Source organism: Chionomys nivalis, chromosome 17, assembly GCF_950005125.1.
Source record: "Chionomys nivalis chromosome 17, mChiNiv1.1, whole genome shotgun sequence".
Lineage (NCBI taxonomy): Eukaryota > Metazoa > Chordata > Mammalia > Rodentia > Cricetidae > Chionomys > Chionomys nivalis.
This window is the reverse complement of record NC_080102.1, coordinates 55,919,239-55,943,073: the sequence shown is the minus strand read 5'-3', so window position 1 is coordinate 55,943,073 and position 23,835 is coordinate 55,919,239. Positions and strand designations below refer to the sequence as shown.

Here is a 23,835-nt window from a genome sequence, read left to right as displayed (position 1 = left end):
CAGCCCCAATTTTCTTTCTTCCCTTTCCTCCCCTCCCCAACCCCACCCCATAATGGATGCTCGGCTAGTTGCCTTTGCTCAGCCTTTGTCTGAAGGATGCAAAGTCTACGGATGCTAGGGGGAAGAGGTGGGGGAGAGATTACCTCATACCATGTCGCTTGCACCAATCACCACTCTCCTGTCACGGCTTCTCTGGGCAGACAGAGGGGTCTGGACCAACAGGAAAAGGCCAAGGCCCATCCCCATGGTGACTGAGCTGTATATAAGGAGCTGCATCCGCCCATGTGCCGCAGGTTCTCTTACATCGACCGCCTAAGAGTCGCGCTGTAAGAAGCAACACCTCCTCCTCCTCGTCTCCGCCATCCTCCGGGAAGCAGCGAAGCAGCAACCATGGTGAGCCACCTTCCTTAGCACTCGGTAGCGGGAGGGAGTCAGTCGCCCGATATCTACAAGTAAAAACCTAAGCCTTTTGTCACCCCTGAGGGGAAGGTGGTCTCCATGCCTGTTAAATTGAGCTCGGCATGGAGTCCGTAAGTCCCGCAGCCGCAGTGCGGGATAGGGAAACGCCCAGACCCGGGGAAGAACAAAGGCGCCGGCGAGTGCTGGCTCGCACTGCCTGGGGTCGCCGGGGCCGGGGCTCAAGCGCGGGAGGGGGCGGGGGTGCGCTGCGGCGGGCGAGCGGGCAGGGCGGCGGCCGAGCCCGCACTCCAGAAACGCCGCTCCACTTCTGGGAAAATGGTTAGTTTGCGTCGGAATCATGGCAGCCGGTGTCAGGGAGGCGCAGGGGCGGGGTTGTTTGTCTCCTGCTTCCGTGGCGTTTTGGGAGGGGTTCGCCCTCTTTAAACTTCCCTTGGAAGCGGATCCGTATTTTTTTTTTTTTTTGTATTTTTATTTTTTAAAAAATTGTTGTGGAACTGTAGTCTTACAAGAGGTTTTGTTTGCTTGAGTATCAAAAGTATGAGTTACTTAATAACGGGGACATCTCTCTTGGGGGAGGGGTCTGGATGGTTGGTGGAAGGACAAAGCCCACTTTGTGAAGGCTGGAGTACCCTGATTGTCAAAACCCGGGGAAACGCCCTTCCCCGCCCCCCCCCCCCCGCAGACAATGAAAGCAGTAGCTATAAAGGCGATAGAATAATAGTGTCTCTACAGACTGCAATACTAGTAATATATTATGTGGTATGTAAAGACTTACAGAATAAAAATACCATTTTCTAGTTTTAAATGTTATCTTTATCGTTGGTGCTTGTTTCTAACTTAGCTTTAAGGATATTTCTGTTCTATATAGTAGAAAAGAATCTGGGAAGCCTTCAGAAAATGATGAAACTGCTGCAAAGAAAAAAATTATAGCTTGTATCCAACTGTCTTTTGTTCTAACACATTTCCAGTAATTCATTAATTCAGGCAACTGGCCCAGACAGGGTCAGGAGGGCTAGGAGACTGAAAGCAGCGAAGAGATCGTATAGACAGCTGCTGGAAATAGAGCTTTCTCTGTTAAATAATGAAACAAAGGGCGCAGACCAGCACCAGGCACAGAAAACGCAGCAATGCAGAAGTCACACTTTGTCTAGCTTATAACCTCCGAGTACTGATGGGTTCTGAAGATACTCTGCAGAAGGGTGTGGCTCTGGCCTCAGCCGCAGTAGATTCCATGCTGAAACACCATATCCTATAAGACGAAACATTCATCTTTACTCATCAGGAAAAGAAGCAATTTAAAGTAATTCCAGACAATTATCTTATTTTACAGAATCTGTACTTTTAATATTTTTAAGCTATTCAAGTATGGCTGTGGGAACAATGGGTTTGCAGTATTAAGGTGACATTGCTCAGACCACACCCATTTGCAGTATTTGTAGCAGGTACTCTTATTGTTTCTGTTATATTAGAGATATGACTCCAAACAAATTTCAACACTGTTTGTATTATTAGAAACACTTTAGAAATCTATTAAAATCTAAAATAGAAATACAGTTTAATTTATTTTTTTTCCACAGCGTGAGTGCATCTCCATCCATGTCGGCCAGGCTGGTGTCCAGATCGGCAATGCCTGCTGGGAACTCTACTGCCTGGAACATGGCATCCAGCCTGACGGCCAGATGCCAAGTGACAAGACCATTGGGGGAGGGGACGACTCCTTCAACACCTTCTTCAGTGAGACGGGCGCTGGCAAGCACGTGCCCCGGGCGGTGTTCGTAGACCTGGAGCCCACGGTCATTGGTGAGTGGACCGAGGGCTTCCCTGAGGCATTCTGCCCGGGCCACACCCTCAGACCTCTCTTCAGACACTGAAGGATGAGTTGAGCCGGTGTTGGTGGTGGGTGGCTGACTCGTCCTCCTTTTCCAGATGAAGTTCGCACTGGTACCTACCGTCAGCTCTTCCACCCTGAGCAGCTCATCACAGGCAAGGAAGATGCTGCCAATAACTATGCCCGTGGCCACTACACCATTGGCAAGGAGATCATCGACCTCGTCTTGGACAGAATTCGCAAGCTGGTAAATACCATAGATGGATACGTTTAAGATGCAGTGGGAGGGTTGTGGTGTTGAGTGTGCCAGCCAATTCAATATCTCTCCTTTTGTCTTACAGGCCGACCAGTGCACAGGGCTTCAGGGCTTCTTGGTCTTCCACAGCTTTGGCGGGGGAACTGGCTCTGGGTTCACCTCCCTGCTGATGGAGAGGCTCTCTGTTGATTATGGAAAGAAGTCCAAGCTGGAGTTCTCCATCTACCCAGCCCCCCAGGTTTCCACCGCTGTGGTTGAGCCCTACAACTCCATCCTCACCACCCACACCACCCTGGAGCACTCTGATTGTGCCTTCATGGTGGACAACGAGGCCATCTATGACATCTGTCGTAGAAACCTCGACATTGAGCGCCCCACCTACACTAACCTAAATAGGTTGATAGGTCAAATCGTGTCCTCCATCACTGCTTCCCTCAGATTTGATGGAGCCCTGAATGTTGACCTGACAGAATTCCAGACCAACCTGGTGCCCTACCCTCGCATCCACTTCCCTCTGGCCACATATGCCCCTGTCATCTCTGCTGAGAAAGCCTACCATGAGCAGCTTTCTGTAGCAGAGATCACCAATGCCTGCTTTGAGCCAGCCAACCAGATGGTGAAATGTGACCCTCGCCACGGTAAATACATGGCTTGCTGCCTGCTGTACCGTGGTGACGTGGTTCCCAAAGATGTCAATGCTGCCATTGCCACCATCAAGACCAAGCGTACCATCCAGTTTGTGGACTGGTGCCCCACTGGCTTCAAGGTTGGCATTAATTACCAGCCTCCCACTGTGGTACCTGGTGGAGACCTGGCCAAGGTCCAGAGAGCTGTGTGCATGCTGAGCAACACCACAGCCATCGCTGAGGCCTGGGCCCGCCTAGATCACAAGTTTGATCTGATGTATGCCAAGCGTGCCTTTGTGCACTGGTATGTGGGTGAGGGTATGGAGGAGGGGGAGTTCTCTGAGGCCCGTGAAGACATGGCTGCCCTGGAGAAGGATTATGAGGAGGTTGGTGTGGATTCTGTTGAAGGAGAGGGTGAGGAAGAAGGAGAGGAATACTAAATTAAATGTCACAAAGGTGCTGCTTTTACAGGGAAGTTTATTGTTCCAACATAAAAAATGTGGTCTGATCAGCTGATCTGTATGTGGCAATGTGTGCTTTCATACAATTACTGACTTATGCTTTAAAATGAAGGATTTGTCATAGACCCAAGCCGTCCATTTCACTGATGGATTTTAAATAAAATATTCCCTGTCTTAAAAGTTGTCTTGTGTTTTACATTTGGGTGTGTCCTAGTTTTCACTCTTGCTGAGATATACATCTTGACCAAAAGCAACTTGGGGAGGAAGGGATTTATTGTATCATACTGACCCTTAAGAGAAGTTGAGGCAGTATCTGAAGCTCGGGCAATGAAGGAGTGCAGTGTTGCTTACTGGTTTGCACAACATCAGTCTGTTGCTGGTTTATTCAACCCAAGACTCCTGCTGAGGTGGCACAGCCTGCAGGGCCCACCAGTTGGTAATCAAGAAGATGCCGTCAGATGACCTCTGGTGGAGGTATCCTCTCCCTGTGACTCCACATTATGTGAAGTTAACAGATAACCACCACAGGGTATGAAAATTCAGGACTTTGAGAAGACAGAATAGTGGACAATATAAAAAAGATTTGGTATACCTTGCTCATCCTAGATAGAGGGGAGAGGGCCTTGGTCTTGCCTTGCCTGGAAGTGAAGTGTCCGACTTTGTTGACTCCCCATGGGATGGAAGCCTTACCCTTTCTGAGGAGTGGATGAGGTGAGGGGAAGGTGGGGGGGGGGGATCGAGAGGAGGGGAGGGAGTGGGAATGGGGATATTATGTCAAATGAGAAGAGATATTAAAAAATTCTTAACAAAAAGATTTGGTGTAGGCCTGTAGTAGTAACACTTGGGCGGCAGAGGCAGGAGGACTAAATGCTGACCTGTATAACAAGTTGCAGGCCAGCTTGAGCTACATGTAACCTCAAAAATAAGGTTGGAAAATAAATATAAAATAAAAATAAGCAGGGGCTGGAGAGATGGCTCAGTGGTTAAGAGCATTGCCTGCTCTTCCAAAGGTCCTGAGTTCAATTCCCAGCAACCACATGGTGGCTCACAACCATCTGTAATGAGGTCTGGTGCCCTCTTCTGGCCTTCAGGCATACACACAGAAAGAATATTGTATACATAATAAATAACTAAATAAATATTTAAAAAAAAAATAAAAAAAAATAAAATAAAAATAAGCAGATATGGTGTATGTCTTTAATCCCAACACTCAGGCAGAAACAGATGGATCTCTAAGGCCTGTCCACTCTACCTAGCAGCCATCCAGGGCTGCAAATGAGACCCGACTTTTAAATATAAATGACAAAATTGCTGCTGGTATCTTATGTAAATGCTACAGTTAATTTTAAGTTAATATATATGTAGTGATTACCACTAGAAGGGAAAGGAAAGGAAAGGAAATAGCTAATTGGGAACACAGGGCAGTGAGAACAAAGTATGGCACATGAGGATGGAAATGTCAGCAACAGGCACACATGGTGAGTTCAAGGTCAGCCTGGTCTACAAAGCAATTTTCAGGACAGACAGGGTTGTTATGCAAAGAAACCCTGCCTCAGCGAAAAAGAAAAAAGAAAGAAGGAAGGAAGGAACTAAAAATGGCATCATAAAGGTTAAAAGATTACGATAAAAAATAAAACATTGTTTTTATTATTTACATTTTCTCTTCATTAAAGTTACATAAACTGGCAAGTGGTTTGGTTTCTTCTCCACGGCCATTCTAGGCAGCACAACTGTCCTTCAACTGTAGGTCTGGACGCTTCAGGCTCCTTAAGCACACTATCGAGCGAGCAGTAACTTTCTGAGCTGAAAGTTGCTAACTAATTCACAGTCAAGGTATTGGTTAACTGCTGACCTTATGCCACTAACAAATGAAATGGTGACTTTTGCAAATGTGTCCGGGTTTATAGGCTATTTTCCACACTCCCAGGATTCCACACTCCCAGGACTCCGCAGCATGTGCCTTGTCTTGTGCCACATGCTTCTGTTGCCCACATTTCCCAGAAGACGCCTGTTCTCCGAGCAAGCGCCTCTTCATTTGACCTAAGTCTTTAATCTTTTTTTCCCAAACCCATCTCTAGCTGAATATCATGTTGAAAACCTAATGAATTTATTCAATCTAATGTTAATTAAATCTGAATAACTCTCTAAGGATGTTCTTTTTTCAATACAGGCCAATAAATTCAAAGAAGAAAAGCACTGCGAAACGTCAAGCGTCAGCATCACTGTTCCCAACAGCTGCGTCAGAAAATGACATTTTATTTATTTGTGTGCGTGGGATCGTGATGTTCATGTCGCAGCAATGTGGAAGATGGAGTTCTCCCTTCCACTAGGTGGTTCCAGGGATTGAGCGCAGGTTGTTGGGCTTGGTGACAGACATCTTCATCTGCTGAACCATCACACAATCCTAGAAACAGTTTTAGAGTAAGGATTTCTCCAAAAACTGAGTCCTACTGTCTGTCCAACTGGGCAGAAGAGCATGCTATCCCTAATACTGTTACATTTCTTTCTGCCCTGAGAAAGTGTATTTTTGTATCAACTGCCTTTTTAATGTACTTTTATTTCGACGCTACGAACTAAGAGGGTATAATTGGTAAATACAGTTACTCAAATTCTCAGCTGTGTATTCATTGGTGAGCCCTTGGAGCTCCAGTAGAAAGCTGGATTTTTTTTTTTGTTTGTTTGTTTGTTTGCTTGTTTTTATTTTCTCAGACAGGACTATCTTGAACCTCACTATGTAGACCAGGCTGGCCCAAACTCACAGTTATCTGTCTACCTCTACTTCCTGAGTACTGGGATTAAAGGTTTATGCTCCCATGTCCAGCCCAAAGGCTACTTCTGAACCAACAGTTATACAAATGGCCTCAGTTAACTTCAGTGGGACACAAAACACAACACATGGACATGAATGTGAGGGCCAGAGGGGTGGCTCAGCAGGTTAAGGGTTTTTTTTTTTTTGGTTTTTTGGTTTTTTCGAGACAGGGTTTCTCTGTGTTTTTGGAGTCTGTCCTGGAACTAGCTCTTGTAGACCAGGCTGGTCTCGAACTCACAGAGATCTGCCTGCCTCTGCCTCCCAAGTGCTGGGATTAAAGGCGTGCGCCACCACCGCCCGGCTCAGGTTAAGGTTTTTATCACAAGTCTGGTGGCCTATGTTCTTTTCTCAAGACCCATGTGGTGGAAGGAAAGAACTGACTCCTGAAGATTGTCCTCTGACTTCCATACCTGCCCACATACACACAAAATAATTAAAGTGCAGAGAGACTGGACATGGTGGTGCACACCTTTAATCCCAACACTCAGGAGGCAGAGGCAGGTGGTTCTCTGTGAGTTTGAGGCCAACCAGGACTACATAGTGACTTCCAGGACAGCCAGGACTTTATAGAGACCCTATCTCAATAAAACAAAACAAAACAAAAAAATGAAGAACAATGAAAACAGGTTTGCTAAATGAATATAGGAAAGGGATTTATACAAAGAAAAAGGGATTGACAGGGTAGGAGGGAGGTATACGAGAAGAGAGGGTAAAGTGATTAGAATGCGTTATTGCAATATGATCTTGTCAAATGACAAATTTATTGACACGCTTCTGAGAAGCCCACACCCACACTCTTGGGTGTGCCTTACCTTCTCTCAGAGCACCCTGTACTAGAATCTATGTTAAGAAAAAACCTCCCTGGGCTGGAGAGATGGCTCAGCGGTTAAGAGCATTGCCTGCTCTTCCAAAGGTCCTGAGTTCAATTCCCAGCAACCACATGGTGGCTCACAACCATCTGTAATAAGGTCTGGTGCCCTCTTCTGGCCTGCAGAAATACATGTAGACAAAATAATGTGTACGTAATAAATAAATAAATTAAAAAAAAAAAGAAAAAACCTCCTAACTTACATAGATCTAATCTACATGGGAAGTAGAAAGTATAAAAAGACAAGATCTCCTGAGTAAATTAGAAGTATGGGGACCTTGGGGGAGGGGGGAGTAGGAGGGGAGCAGAGGAAAATGTAGAGCTCAATAAATATCAATAAAAAATTTATTTATGGGCTGGAGAATTGGCTCAGTGATTAAGAGCATTGCCTGCTCTTCCAACGGTCCTGAGTTCAATTCCCGGCAACCAATGGTGTCTCACAACTGTTTGTAATGAGATCTGGTGCCCTCTTCTGGCCTGCAGACATACACATAGACAGAATAGTGTATACATAATAAATAAGTAAATATTTTTTTTAATATCTATTTATTTTATGTGTACAGTATTCTGCTTGCAGCACCAGAAAAGGGCCCCAGATCTCACTACAAATGGTTGGGAGTCCCCATGTGGTTGCTGGGAATTGAACTCAGAACCTTTGGAAGAGCAGTCAGTGCTCTTAACCTCTGAGCCATCTCTCCAGCCCATAAGTAAATATTTTTAAAAATCATTTATTTATTATTTTAAAAAAGGAAAAAACATCCTATTAATAAATTTCAGTTCTGTTTTAACAAAAAAAATGAGAATTTTAATGTTGTTTGTTTTTTGCTTTGTTGTTCTTGCTTTTTTGAGACAGGGTCCTACTAGGAAGCTCTGGCTGGCCTAGAACTTGGACCCTGGCTTGGACCTTACTGTCTTGAACTCACAGAGATCCACCTGCCTCTGCCTCCTGAGTGCTGGAATTAAAGGTGTGTGTCATCATGCCTGGTAAGAGCAATTTTAATTAACAACAACCAAAAAGGGTTTGTTTGTTTGTTTAAGCTGGGAATGGTGACACACTCTTTAATCCCAGCACTTGTGAGGCAGGGGCAAGTTATCTGTGAGTTCAAGATCAATGTGGTAAATAAAAACAATATCAACAACAAAAATGTAACATTATTGAAGTTTAAATTTAATCTGTCAATATAAATATTGTAGTAGCCAGGTGTGGTGGTGCACGGCTATAGTCCCAGCACTTGGGAGATAGAGGCAGGCAGATCTCTGAGTTAAAGGCCAGCCTACAAAGTTAGTTCCAGGACAGCCAGGACTGCACAGAGAAACCCTGTCTTGAAAAAGCAAACATAAAGTAATGCAGTCTAAGAAGTAGGCTGAAGTGAAGCGAGGTAGTGCATGTAACTGTGTGTGCCTGGTACCAAGGAGAGCAGAACTGGAGTTAGGGATGTTTGTGAGCCACCATATAGGTACTGGGAACTGAACTCAGGTCCTCTACGAGAGCAACAAGTGCTCTTTAACCTTCGAGACATCATTATAGCTCATTCAAAAAAAAATCATCTTATGTGTATGTGTGTGTGCCTGGTAACTGTATACTACATTCATTTAGAAGCCTGGAGAGAACCGGGGGGTGGTGGCACATGTCTTTAATCCCAGCACCTGGGAGGCAGGGGCAGGTGGATTTCTGTGAGTTCGAGGCCAGCCTGGTCTACAGAGCTAGTTTCAGGACAGGCACCAAAGCTACAGAGAAGGCCGGGCGGTGGTGGCGCACGCCTTTAATCCCAGCACTTGGGAGGCAGAGGCAGGCGGATCTCTGTGAGTTCGAGACCAGCCTGATCTACAAGAGCTAGTTCCAGGACAGACTCCAAAACCACAGAGAAACCCTGTCTCGAAAAACCAAAAAAAAAAACCAAAAAAAAAAAAAAAAAAAAGCTACAGAGAAACCCTGTCTCGAAAAACCAAAAAACTAAAATGCAGAAGCCTGGGGAAGTCAGAAGAACGTACTGGATCCCCTGGGATGGAGCGTTTGTGAGCCATCATGTGTGTAATGGGAACCACACACCTCTTAGAGCAGTAAATTCTGAACTGCTGACCCAGCTCTCTAGGCCCTTTTAAAATTTAACTTTGGTTTGTTTTGAGATTGGTTTCATTCCTTTAGGTCAGGTTAACCTGGAACTCACTATATAATTCAGGCTAGACTCTAACTGGAAGCAATCCTCTTACCCCCAACATCCTGAAACCAGCAAGATAAACATTTTAATAGATATATGATAATTGTACATGCTTATTCAGTACAGTGTGATAGTAAAAGTCAAAAGTGGGTGCAACGGTGGTAGTACATGCCTTTAATCCCAACATTTAGGAGGCAGAGGCAGGTGGATCTCTGTGAGTTCAAAATCAGTCTGGTCTACAGAGTGAGTTTCAGGACAGCCAGGGCTACATGGTGGTGGGGGACAAAACCTATCTCAAAACAATCAAAAACAAAAATAAACCAATAAATAAATAAAAGTCAAATGTAGGACTAAGAAGATGTAGATAACATGCTTGTATAAATATGAGGACTGAATTCAGATCCCTAGAACCCATATAAAAAAACTGGGTACAGTGGCACATACCTGCAATCCCACTGAATCCCTGAGTCTTGCCTGATGGCTAGTCAGTACAGTGGAACCAAAGAACTCCTGGTTCAGCAAGAAGCCCTGTCTCAAAAGCTAAGGTAAGAAATGCTAGTCATGGGGCTGGAAAGATGGCTCAGTGGTTAAGAGCATTGCCTGCTCTTCCAGAGGTCCTGAGTTCAATTCCCGGCAACCACATGGTGGCTCACAACCATCTGTAATGAGGTCTGGTGCCCTCTTCTGGCCTGCAGACATACACACAGACAGAATATTGTACACATAACAAATAAATAAATAAATAGATAGATAAATAAATAAATATTCTTTAAAAAAAGAAATGCTAGTCATGGTTGTTTTGGGGATATGTGTACATGTGTGAAGATATATTGCTGCAATTGGTGTAATCAAAAACTGAATGGCCAATAGCAAGGCAGGAGATACAGGTGGGACTTCCAGACAGAGAGCGCTGGAAAGAAGAAAGGGGCCACCAGCTGGACATAGAGAAGAAACAGATGATGCGAGAGAGGTAAGGCCCACCACAGAATGGGGATTAATACAAATGGGTTAATTTAGGCGAGAAGAGCTAGTTGGGACAAACCTAAGCTAAGGCCACGTTTTCTTTTTTTTTTTTTTTAAATATATTTATTTATTTGTTATGCATACAATATTCTGTCTGTGTGTATGTCTGCAGGCCAGAAGAGGGCACCAGACCTCATTATAGATGGTTGTGAGGCACCATGTGGTTGCTGGGAATTGAACTCAGGACCTTTGGAAGAGCAGGCAATGCTCTTAACCGCTGAGCCATCTCTCCAGCCCCCCACGTTTTCATAATTAATAATAAGTTTCCATGTCATTATTTGCAGGCTGGTGGTCCTGATGAGAAAGTTCTGCTGCACAGAACTTTATATATATAAAGCCTGCAGAAGGCAGATTCCCCTGGGATTGAAGTTACAGGCAGCTGTGAGTCACCTTCTGGGCTATGGGAACCAAACCCAGGTCCTCAGCAAAAATAATAATTTCTCTTGCTCACCAAGCCATCTTTCTGGCCCCGTGAGAGCCTGTCTTAAACACACACACACACACCTGGATATACATAGGCAATGAACATACACCTAACAAAGTGAAAAGTAATGAGAAAAAGGGAGGACCATGGTGTAAAAAACTTCAGGATGTAACTCGCATTGCTGGCCACTCCCACATTTTGACTGTGGTTCCAGGGTTCAAGGGGTGCTGTGGGTTGTTTTATCCTTTTGGCTTTTGGGGGAGCCTGCCACCCAACTCCCAAGTAAACACACACAGAGGCTTATAAACTCCCAGCCTTAGCTTGGCGTGTTTCTAGCCAGCTTTCCTTAAATTATCCCGACTACTTGTTGCCCCTGGACTTTTTTCTTCCTCTGTTTCTGTATACCTTTCCTCATTTCTTACTCTGTGGCTTGCTGTGTAGCTGAGTGACTGGCCCCCGATGTCCTCTCCTTGTTCTCTTGCTCTTCCTCTTCCTCAGTTCTTGTTTATCCTCCCTGCCTGCAACCCTGCCTACCCTTGCTCCTGCTTTACTATTGGCCATTCAGCTGTTTATTAGCATCAGGTGTTTAAGACAGGCAAAGAATCACGGTTCACAAGTCAAACAAATGAAGCATAAACAAAAACAACACACCTTAAAATGATATTCCCCAACAGTGGATAATGTAGTTTTTTCTTTGTTTTTTCAAGACTTCTTTCCCTATGTAACAGCCCTGGCTGTCCTGGAACTCACTCTGTAGACCAGGCTGGCCTCAAACTCACTGATATCCACTGGCCATCTGTCCCCCAAGTGCTGGGATTAAAGGTGTGCACCACCACTGCCTGACTTGGATGCTGTTGTTTTGATCTGGAATGTCCCAAAAAGGTCCTGTGTCCTCAGTCCACAGTATAGGGAAGTAGTACAAACATAACAGGTCAAGATGTATAAGAGGGGTTTTTGTTCTGTTTTGTTTTGTTTTGTTTTGAGATAGGGTTTTTCTGTGTAGTCCTGGCATTAAGGGTGTGCACCACCACCACCTGGCTTCTTGTTGGTGTTGTTTTAATACAAAACATTAGTGTGTATGTGTTTGTGCACATGAGTGCAGTACTCATGAATGCCAGAAGACGGTGTCATATCCTCTAGATCTGGAGTTACAGATGGTTGTGAGCTGCTTGGGGGTGCTAGCAATCAAACCCATGTCCTCTGAAAGAACTGCAGCTGCTCTTAACCAGTGGGCCATCTCTCTAGTTCCTTCTCCCCAAATAAGAGGTTTTATTAGTTGCTTCTCTTTGATGAAATATTTAACACAAGCACTTTTTTAAAATATTTATTTATTTATTATGTATACAATATTCTGCCTCCATGTATGCCTGAAGGCCAGAAGAGGGCACCAGACCTCTTTACAGATGGTTGTGAGCCACCATGTGGTTGCTGGGAATTGAACTCAGGACCTTTGGAAGAGCAGGCAATGCTCTTAACCGCTGAGCCATCTCTCCAGCCCCCTTAACACAAGCACTTTAAGGGAAGAAAGATCTATCCTGGCTCACTGTTAACAGAAAAGCCTATGATGCTGGGGAGACACTGAAGTAAAGGCAACTTGTGGCTGAGCAGCAGAGTGTGAGGCATTTGGCTAAATCACATGGATGATCAGGAAGCAGACATTGGGCTAGAAACAGAACCAGTTTGTATCTGCCAGTTTCCACACCAGCAGCTCCAAGTTTGCTGGGCAGATGGGCCCTGTATCCAAAAGATTCCACAGTCTCCCACGCGGTGCCACCAGGTGGTGACCAAGTGCTCAAACATATGAGGCTGTGGGGAATGTTTTAATCCAAACTATAAGAGAGGTGGCTGCGGCTGTGCCCTTGAAGGGAGTAATGAGACCTAACCCATCTTCTTTTACTTCCTAGCCATGAAGCAGAAAGCTTTATTTTGTCTCAAAGTCTCCAGCCATATGCTGGTGTGCCGCACTACAGGCGCAAAAGCAATGGGACAAGTTAAGGATGGCCTGAAGTCTTAAAAACTTTGAACTAAGAGCCGGGCGATGGTGGCGCACGCCTTTAATCCCAGCACTTGGGAGGCAGAGGCAGGCGGATCTCTGTGAGTTCGAGACCAGCCTGGTCTCCTGGTCTACAGAGCTAGTTCCAGGACAGGCTCCAAAGCCACAGAGAAACCCTGTCTCGAAAAACCAAAAAAAAAAAAAAACAAAAAACTTTGAACTAAGGAAGTTAACCTTACAGAGTTCAGTTTCAGACAAAGGGACTGGAGAGATGGCTCGGTGCCAGATGGCTTGAACTACTTGCTGTTCAAGCATGAGGACCTAGGTTGGGTTCCCAAGCACCCATCTGAAAGTCACTTATGGCAATGTTAAATCCAGAGCTGAAGAGTCACAGATAGGAGAGTTTGGAGGAATTCTCCAGCTAACCAATCACAGAAATGGCAAGCTCCAGGTTCAGCGAAAAACCTTGCCTCAAAAAAACATAGTTTGGGGGGCTAGAGAGATGGCTCAGCGGTTAAGAGCATTGCCTGCTCTTCCAAAGGTCCTGAGTTCAATTCCCAGCAACCACATGGTGGCTCACAACCATCTGTAATGAGGTCTGGTGCCCTCTTCTGGTCTGCAGGCATACACACAGACAGAATACTATATACATAATAAAATAAATAAATAAATATTTAAAAAAAAAAGAGGGATTAGGAGGTGTGGCCTACTTGAAGGAAGTGTGTCACTAGGCGTGAGCTTTGTGGTTTTAGAAGCCCTAGCCAAGCTTAGTGTCTCTCTCTTTCTGTTCCCTTGCAGATGTAGAGCTCTCAGCTCTTTCTCTGTCTCTTTGCTGTTGCCATGCTTTGCATCATGCTGATAATAAGTTAAATCTCTGAAACTGTAAGCCAGCCCCAATTAAATGATTTCTTTTATAAGAGTTGCTGTGGTCATGGAGTCTCTTCACAGCAACAGAACACTGACAAAAGACATGTTTTCACCAAGATGGTGCTGAAAGAGGGAGACTTGTGTTGCCCCACTGCTCCCAACCAAAGCTAAGCAGAAATGAAGACAGTAAATGCAAAAGAGACAGTGCAGAAAGGCACCCACAGTCACAAAATATCTTCACCTTCTGGTGGCTCACAGTCCTGTGACGTGAGAGACAGCCCAAGTACTCTCACAAGACCTCACAAGAGTATTCCAGAAAGACAGGACTGACCGCTATGTCATCACCAAGTTCCCCTGACCACTCAGCCATAAAAAAGAGAGAAGGCAGCATGCTTGTGTTTATTGTGGATGTAAGGCCAGCAAACACCAGATCAAAGAAACTGTGCAGATAATCTGTGACACCAATGTGACCAGAGTCTACACCCAGCACAGGCCTATGGCTCCTGACTATGATGCTTTGGATGTTGCCAACAATACTGAGATAATCTAAACCATAAACTAATAATAATAAAAAATACAAAATTAAAAAAACCTTTAATCCCAGCATTTGGAAGGCAGAGGTGGCTCTCTATGACCCAATTCTGGTTTACATAGTGAGATGGTCTCAAAAACAAACAAATGAATAAACAAAGGCTGGCGAGATGGCTCGTCTGTTAGAGTACTTGTTGCTCCTGTAGAGGAGCCAGGTTTGATGACCCACATAGTGGTTTAACTGTCTGTAACTCCTGTACTAGCTCTTGTGACCAGGCTGGTCTCGAACTCACAGAGATCCACCTGCCTCTGCCTCCCAAGTGCTGGGATTAAAGGCGTGCGCCACCACTGCCCGGCTGTAACTCCTGTTCTAAGGGGGTCTGATACCTTCTTCTGACCTCCTTGGGGACCAAGCACATACACTGCCCACATACATACATGCAGGCAAAACACTCATGCATATAAGATAAAAATAAATCCTTCATAACAAAGCAAGGTTGATGCAGGAGGTTGGCAAGATGTCTCCGAGGGTAAAGGCCCTTACCTACAAGTCTGATGACCTGAGATCAATCCCTGGAACCCATGCAAAGGTGGAAGGAGAGAACCAGCTTCACAAATTATCCTCTGACCACATGTTCCCACACACATATAGCATGTACACACACAATAATAAATTAGAAAAAATAAAAATAAATAACTGAATAGAAAAAGAAAACAAGCAAGCTAGAAAAGCAGAATCTATCCCTCTCTCTTTGAATCCAGACCACTTTGGAACACGGTGGCACACGCCTTTTATTCCAGTACTCTGGAGGCAGAGGCAAGAGAATCTTTGTGAGTTGAAGCTAGCCTGATATAGATAGTAAGTTCTAGGCCAGTAAAAGTTACATATTGAGACACTGTCAAAATAAAGTAAAATCCACCTGCCTTTATGGTTGCTACTTTGTTGGCAGTTTCAGGGGCAGAGTCTTGGCTTCAGCAGCACCAACAAGCACAACTCCCCTACCTGTCCCAATATGCCAACCAAACTGACAAATAACGTGAGAATCAGAGAAGAGACTTAATGGATGCATTGGGAAGAAGGAACAAACTTTTGGTTCAAATAGAGGAAGAACTGTTGGGCTGTAAGCAAAAAGTACGATAATTAAGCAGTCTTGATGAAGGTGTGGCCCCATCTGTATCACCTTAGCTCCAGTCCAGGAGGGTGGTGCATGAACTATAATCCGCACCACTGTTTTTCACAAGATGATTATTTCTGCTCCAGAGTGCAGCTTACCCTTATAAGTAATTGCTCTCATCTGTGTAGAAGGCGGGGGTAGGGGGACTGTTATAATTCCCCTTGTGTTTTTTTTTTTAATATTTATTTATTTATTTATTATTTATACAATATTCTGTCTGTGCGTATGTCTGCAGGCCAGGAGAGGGCATCAGACCTCATTACAGATGGTTGTGAGCCACACCATGTGGTTGCCGGGAATTGAACTCAGGACCTTTAGAAGAGCAGGCAATGCTCTTAACCACTGGGCTATCTCTCCAGCCCCTCCCCTTGTGTTACAACAGTTCTCAATCTCGAGGGAACTGGGATAGCTGCTAACCTGGCTCTCTAGGTTCCTTAGTGTAAGCAGAGACTGCTCATTTGTTTCCAGGTTGCCCAGACCCCAATAACCACAACACTATTCGGCCAATGACTCAGGAATATTTCTAGCTAACTCTTACATCTTGAATTAACCCATTTCTATTAATTCGTGTATCGTCATGAGGCTGTAGTTTACCAGGTAAAGTTTTGGCGTCTGTCTCCTTCAGCAGCTACATGGTGTCTCTTTGACTCTGCCTACTCTCTTTATATATACCTCCGTTTGGATTTCCTGCCTGGCTTTACTCTGCTAAGCCATTGGCTGAAATAGCTTCATTCATTATCCAATAAAAGCAACACATATACAGAAGGACATCCCACATCACCTTTGACTGGTAATAAACTAGGCCACAAGAAGGGGACAGGCCACAGAGGCTGGAGCATATAAGCAAATAAAAAAGTACTAATTACAGGAAGTAGAAACATAAAAAGATTTATTGTTCAATTTTGTATATTAAAAGTTTAGATTCAGGCTTGCCTGAGCCTAAGACATCAATTGCTTGAACCAGGTATGGCAGAGCCAGAGAAATGGTGTTCAAGCCAGAGGACTGTGAGTGGATCCCATACACGAGGAAGGGACTTTACACGGTTCCTGCCCTGACTTCCCTGGATGACAGACTACAAGCGGTTGGTTGCCTTTGGTACGAGCGTTTTGTCACAGAAACAGAAATGAAACAGGAACACACGTGAAAGCTTGTAGAGGCAGGGTCCGTTTCTCGCTCCCAGAAGACTGTGGGGCCATGAATGTCACAGCACTCACCACAGAGCAAATGGTGAAACTAGGAACAAGATGGCAGACGTCACCATCACCCATAAACAGTGGCTTTCAGGTTTTTCACAAGGAAGGAGGTTTTGAAATGAAAAAATTTTTTTAAAAAATTAGATTCAGGGGCTGGAGAGATGGCTCAGAGGTTAAGAGCACTGGCTGTTCTTCCAGAGGTCCTGAGTTCAATTCCCAGCAACCACATGGTGGCTCACAACCATCTGTAATGAGATCTGGTGCCCTCCTCTGGCATGCAGACATATATGGAGGCAGAATGTTGTATACATAATAAATAAATAAATCTTTTAAAAAAAATTAGATTTAGGCCAGGTGTGGTGGTGCTGATACCCCCCCCTTTAATTCAGGCCAGGTGTAGTGGTGCTGATACCCCCTCCCCTTTAACTCTAGCACTCAGGAAGCAGAAATCACTTTAATTCCAGCACTCAGGTCTCAAACTCAGTGAATCTCTGTTGAGAGAGAGAGACCTAGCTGCTTTAGATAGAGAGCATAAGAGTCTAGGTTTTTTTAAAGACTTATCTATTTATTATGCATACAGTATTCTCAGTACTCTGCCAGCATGTCTGCCTACTGGCTACAGATGGTTGAGAGCCACCATGTGGTTGCTGGGAATTGAACTCAGGACCTTTGGAAGAGCAGGCAGTACTCTTAACCTCTGAGCCATCTCTCCAGCCACCAAGAGTCTAGTTTTATATCAGTGTCTGTCAACACACACACACACACACACACACATACACACACACAAAACAAAAACAGAGCTTCCACCTCAAAGTGAACAAGAGTTTATTCTGAAGCCAAATATGATCTATTATTGCACAGGAATATGGATTTAGGTTACCCCAAATACCACGTTCCAATATGGTAACAGTATTGCCAAAGTTTTACAATAACACAACCAAGAAAGCCATAAATGGAGATTCTTCCAGTCAGGTGGTGATAGTGCACACCTTTAATACCAGAACTTGGGAGGTAGAGGCAGGTGGATCTCTGAGATGGATGGCGGCTACAGAGTGAGTTCCAGAACAACCAAAGTTACGCCAAGAATCCTTGTCTGGAGAACAAAAAAGTAGGAAAAAGAGAAGGAAGAAGAAGTCCCTATAATAAAAGTAATCCCTGCCCGGCCTGCTGCGTGTGTCTTATGTAAAGCCGTCCGCTCCTTTTTGTTGTGCCGAGCCTGCTGAAGCGTCGCCACAAGCAACTGGAGAATGGAGTTAAAAGGGGGCAGACATGTACAAAGAATACTTCATGGCTTTGATCCCTTTATGAATCTTGTGACTGATGAGTGTGGGAGATGACAACTAGCCGGCTTGGTGGCCACACGAGGAAAAGCGTCGTCATGTTAAAGCCTTGGGAAGAGTCTAAACAAAGGCTGCTCAGCAGTTCACATCTTCCCCAAAGGACTGTGCTTGGGTGTAGAATTGGGTCATGTACATTTTTATTTAAAAAAAAAAAAACAACTTTTTGCTAAATAAACTTTTGTTTATTTGTAAATAAAATAAAAGTGATCCCTACACCTGTATGGACCCATTCAATCTTTCCCGGGCATTTAGGACTACTTGTTACTAATGGCTTCGCTGCAAGGTGTGTGACTCACCCAAGCTGTAAGTGGAATTTTAGAGCAGAAACCTCAGCTCCAGCAGCTCTAACAAGCCAGGCGTGGTCACTCATCCCAAAGTAACAATTAAGGCAGTGAACAAGGGTGTAAAGCAGGGAAAGAAGATTTTATCGCTCTTAGGGAAAGGAACACATAAAGGGGGGACCATGGCTCCGTGTTCATCTTCAGGGTGCTATAAAAGCTTTGCTTTAAACAGAGATACATGCAGACCTAAGACGCCTGGTCAGGAGTGGCCCTTGTCCCCCACTGTCTCAGCTCCAGTCCTACAAGGCAGTTGGTAAACTGCTAACCTGATCTTTTGTTGTTGTTAACCTGTGAATCACGGGTTTCCATGAGATGATCGCTACCAGGATGTAGCATTGCCCTCATCTGATCTGGCGGAGGGGGCTCATCTTTAACAGCTTGGTTCTTCCTGGAGGTGTAGGACAACGACCTATCCCTGTGCTCTCAGCCTTGAGTCTAACCGGAGCCAAGCAGCTTCCAAGCGCTTGCTGCGCTTGCCTTAGATGGCAGCAGAAGAATATGTGTGCCAGCTGGGCGGTGGTGGCGCACGCCTTTAATCCCAGCACTCGGGAGGCAGAGGCAGGCGGATCTCTGTGAGTTCGAGGCCAACCTGGTCTACAAGAGCTAGTTCCAGGACAGGCACCAAAGCTACAGAGAAACCCTGTCTCGAAAAACCAAAAAAAAAAGAATATGTGTGCCAGATCCAGGTCAAGCCCCGAAGTCACCTGGTGGCTCCGTTTTCATAAGCAAGCCACCCTACAAAGAAGCTCCAGCTAGATTAACAATGGGTAAATGAACATGTGGAGAGGAAGAAAGGTCATGTGGAAAAGAAGCACCGTATCTCACCCAACAGAAAACAAAGCCCAAGCTGTCTGTCACCCTAGACCTCCCAGCCAGCTGGGTGCAGCTGCAGGAGGCCAGAGGACACCACACGGAACCGAGAGAAATCAAACACTTTTTCTTGTTATAAATCAGTGTTTGAAGTTTTAAGTTTTCAGGTGGTTGGTTACATACACAGACTAGGTAGCTGAAAAGGGCTTACACGCACGTGAAGAGACAATCAACACACTGATACCATAGGTTCTCCAAAAATTATTTCCACTAATCTAGATGGAAATTATTTAGAAAAGAACTCTTAAAAATGAAGCTGTCTCTCTCTCTCCCTTTGGTTTTTCAAGACAGGGTTTCTCTGTGTAGCCCTAACTATCCCAAAACTCACTCTGTAGCCCAGGTTGAACTCAAACTCAGAGATCCATCTTCCTCTCCTGGGATTAAAGGCATGCAGTTCCACCACCCAGCTTTATTAGTTTATCTTTTTGGACAATGCTTTATTTAATATTATATTTATGTGTCCTTTTTTTAAGGGTTTTGCTTAGTTTCTGTTTTTTATTGGTATCAGGTCAGATGCCTTTATTAATCCCAGCACTTGGGAGGCTGAGGCAGGTGGGTCTCTGAGTTAGAAACCAGTCTGGTCTACATAGTAAATTCCAGGACAGCCAAGGCTATAAATAGATATTGGCTCAAAAAATATGTTGTAGCACGAATAATAAAACCCAGAGATAGATATTGGGGTTCAACCTGAAGGTCAGAAAAGCAAAACAGTCAGTCTCTGGCTCTTGCCTCTACCTCAGCCTGAAATGGTGATCCTGCCTCCAGGAATACTAACACTGTAGACCAGGCTGGCCTGGAACTCACAGAGATCTGCCTACCTCTCTGTCCCGAGTGCTAAGATTAAGGGCGTGCACCACCACTGCCTGGCTCTCCTCCCATTTTATAATCCTCTCCAGGGCTGAGATTTTTTTTCTTTCCTTTCTCTCTCTCTCTCTCTCTCTCTCTCTCTCTCTCTCTCTCTCTCTCTCTCTCTCTCTTTTTCTTTCCCTGAACGAACTAGCTCTTGTAGACCAGGCTGGCCTCGAACTCACAGATATTCACCTGCCTCTGCTTCCCAAGTGCTGGGATTAAAGGCATGCGCCACCATCACCCAGCCAGGGCTGGGATTAAAGGTGTACAATACTACTGATTGGTTGCTATGGTGTAACACCGGCACCTGCGTTACTCTCAGTACAGATCACGAGCTGGGCCAGGGCCTGGAGATTGAAAGAACACACAAGAGACCTGGGTCATACAAAAGGAGATCAGTCAAATGCTGTTTATTCAGATTTAGGGAAAACCTTATATACGTGCAGAATAGAAAAACGGTAAAAAGCCACATGGCAAAACATAGATTAATATAAGCAGATTAGGTTATAAGAGCTAATTGGGAACAAGCCTAAGCTAAAGGCCAGCTTTCATAATTAATTATAAGTCTCCATGTCATTATTTGCGGGCTGCTGTCCAAAGAAAGACTGACTACAAGCAGAAAGCAACTTTATTGTTTTTGTTCCCACACAGGGCTTCTCTGTGTAGCTCTGGCTATCCTGGAACATGCTCTGTAGACCAGGCTGACCTCACATTCAGGGATCCACATGTCTCTGCCTCCTGAGTACTGAGATAAAAGTATGCAACCCCCCAACCTCCCAACCCTGACTAGAAAGTAAACTTTACTAAACAAATATTCTTCATAAATGCTGAAGCAGCATATGGGTACTGCTTGATAGCATTTAATATCTGGGTCAGTGATTTAATTCCTGTAACACTCTTAAAGGCTTCTGTGAAGAGTCCTTCATTCCTTTCCCGTGTGATGTGGTGTTGTCTGAACTGGCCAATAAAAGAGGCAGTAAAGCCCTTCGTTAGGACAAACACACATGGGCACACACAGGGCAGACCCCGAGCTAGCATTTCGGCAAGCACAGATTCAGTTTCATGTGACAGATAAGGTGTTTTTGTTTGTTTGTTTTGGTGGTTTTATTTTATTTTGTTAATTTATTTATTTGGTTTTTCAAGACAGGGTTTCTCTGTATAGCCTTGGCTGTTCTGAAACTCACTCTGTAGGCTGGTCTCGAACTTCCACAGATCCGTCTGCCTCTGCCTCCGAGTGCTGGGATTAAAGGTGTGCGCCACCACCGGCCAGCTGCAATACGGTATTTTGTCATCATGGCTATCATTGCTCCACATTCTAGGCAAGAAAAAAGAGAGATAAGTGTTAGAAACTTTTTCCTTTTTGTTGTTGTTTGTTTTTGAGACAGGATCTCATTATATAGCCCTAGTTGTCTTGGAACTTGCTGTTGTCTTAAAACCAGACTATCCTGGAACTTACAGAAATGTTCCTGCCTTTGCCTCCCTCCTAACTTTATGTGTATTGGTGTAAAGGTGTCAGATCCCCTGGACCTGGAGTTACAGACAGTTGTGAGCTGCCATGTGGGTGCTGGGAATTAAACCTGGGTCCTTTGGAAGAGCAGCCAGTGCTCTTGACCACCAAGCCATCTCTCCAGTTCCTGAAATATATATATTTTTAAACATTTATTTAGACTGTGTGTGCAGCCGGGCGGTGGTGGCGCACGCCTTTAATCCCAGCACTTGGGAGGCAGAGGCAGGCGGATCTCTGTGAGTTCGAGACCAGCCTGGTCTACAAGAGCTAGTTCCAGGACAGGCTCCAAAAACCACAGAGAAACCCTGTCTCGAAAAACCAAAAATAAATAAATAAATAAATAAATAGACTGTGTGTGCAAAGTGTGCAAGGGAACTTCAGGGAGCAGTTTTTGTGGGACTTCTATACTGGTGTGTGTGTGTGTGTGTGTGCAAATGCTTCAGTCATCAGTGTCTGGAGCTAGCAGGAGTAGCTCAAGGCAGTCAGGAAGTGAAAGACAGAAAGCCCATGTCCTATTACCCACTTCACAGACATGCCCCCACTGACTGAGATTTCTCTCCGTGACCTTCTTCCCATTCTTTCCAGCTGAGAGACAGGTACTCAGTGCTCATTCCCAGGGGTAAATTTAAAGCAGACCCTTTCTCTCCCAGCACTTGCCTTTCTAGCCCCCTTCAGAATTGAACCTGGCTTTGACCAACGTCATGGGGGTGGGGTTTCTGATGCTCCCCTCCCTGACGGTGACGGCTCCTGTAAAGGACCCATTTCACCACTTCCCCCATTGATTTTGGTCACTATATTGCTTAGGCCAGTCTCAAACTTATTATCTTTCTGCTGTAGTCTTTTAGGAAACTGAGAATAACAGTGTGTAGCTGGCCCTCTCACTTGCCTCAAGAGGGTACCCACTCGGCCAGGAACGACTGACCCGGCCTGACGTAAGGGAGGTAGTGGTGCTGCTCTCTGGTTTGTTTTATCTCTCCTGTTTCACCAGTGGGTCATGATGCTGCGCTGAGCGATTTTGGTAGCATAACAAGGAGGACACGCTTCCTCTTCTGTCAGAGAGTTTTGGAGGGGAGAAGTCTGACTAAAAAAATACGCCTTTAATCCCAGCACTTGGGAGGCAGAGGCAGGCGGATCTCTGTGAGTTCAAGACCAGAGCTAGTTTCCAGGACAGGAACCAAAAGCTACAGAGAAACCATGTCTCAAAAAAATTTAAAAAAAAAATGCAGCTTCCATGTATTTGTTTATTCATTTGTGTGTTTTGTCTTTTGTATGCATATTTGTTTGTGCACCATGTGCATGCCTGATACTCCTAGAGGTCAGAGGGCACCAGATCCCCTGGAACTAGAGTTGCAGGTAGTGATGAACCACTATGTGAATGCTGAAAACTGAACCAGGATCCTTTGCAAGAGCGACAAGTGCTTTTGCTGTTGTTTTGTTTTTTGTTTTTCCAGACAGGGTTTCTCTGTGTAGGTTTGGAGCCTGTTCTGAAACTCGCTCTGTATGAGAGAAAGAGGAAGAAGAGAAGTGAAAGGAAGCAAAGGAGTCAGGGGTGTTGGGGCATCCTTGTAACCCCAGCTCTGGGACACATCCTTATGAGCAGGGCGGTGGTGGCGCACGCCTTTAATCCCAGCACTCGGGAGGCAGAGGCAGGCGTATCTCTGTGAGTTCGAGACCAGCCTGGTCTACAAGAGCTAGTTCCAGGACAGGCTGCAAAGCCACAGAGAAACCCTGCCTTGAAAAACCAAAAACACAAAACAAAACAAAACCAAAATGCACACACGTATCAACAGTATAAGCTTGTTGTTTATATGAAGCAATGGGTAAAGACTTCACCAAATCTGAATAAAGTAACAACTTAATATGAACTAAATTCTTACTGTCATATTTACCTTTTTGTTATTTTAATACCACCACTTTTTTTAAAAAAATTATTTATTATGTACACAGTGTTCAGCCTCCATGCCTGCAGAAGAGGGCACCATATCTCATTACAGATGGTTGTCAGCCACCATGTAGTTACTGGGAATTGAACTCAGGACCTCCTATACTAGGGAGGTCAGGAGTGCTCTTAACCTCTTTGCCATCTCTCCAGCCCCTAAACCACCACTTTTGAGGAAGGAGAAAAGACAGGAAAAGGTTAAAGGGATATAGAAAAGAATCCTTCATTCTTTCCAACATGAACTTAAAGTTTCTATATAACTAACTGGAGACTGCCCTATACAGAAACTTTTCTCACTCTTTTTTTTTTTTTTTAGTGTCTTATTTTTTTAAAATTTCTTTTTATGGTGTTTTGT

The 23,835-nt window shown here is 44.7% G+C and overlaps 2 protein-coding genes across 2 annotated transcripts in view; both read left to right on the top strand.

Annotated features, from left to right (window-relative positions):
- The first annotated feature begins 251 nt into the window (after positions 1 to 251).
- Tuba1a (tubulin alpha 1a) lies at positions 252 to 3,765 on the top strand. The gene is made up of 4 exons (XM_057791596.1): positions 252 to 393; positions 1,998 to 2,220; positions 2,347 to 2,495; positions 2,590 to 3,765. Exons 1-4 carry the CDS (start codon positions 391 to 393, stop codon positions 3,568 to 3,570), a joined length of 1,356 nt encoding a protein of 451 aa, XP_057647579.1. The 5' UTR covers positions 252 to 390; the 3' UTR covers positions 3,571 to 3,765.
- Positions 265 to 23,835, top strand: part of LOC130888547 (tubulin alpha-1B chain) — a 31,111-nt gene continuing 7,540 nt past the window's right edge. Inside the window, exon 1 of the mRNA XM_057791595.1 lies at positions 265 to 393. Coding sequence (XP_057647578.1) covers positions 391 to 393 — 3 coding nt within the window. The 5' untranslated portion in view covers positions 265 to 390. The remainder of the gene's footprint in view (positions 394 to 23,835) is intronic.

What these genes read in the sequence shown, in the direction of transcription:
- Tuba1a (XM_057791596.1), top strand. An exon ending in CCTGGAGCCCACGGTCATTG is followed by an intron (nt 2,221 to 2,346) that starts GTGAGTGGACCG and finishes CTCCTTTTCCAG; the next exon opens with ATGAAGTTCGCACTGGTACC. An exon ending in TGGACAGAATTCGCAAGCTG is followed by an intron (nt 2,496 to 2,589) that starts GTAAATACCATA and finishes TTTGTCTTACAG; the next exon opens with GCCGACCAGTGCACAGGGCT.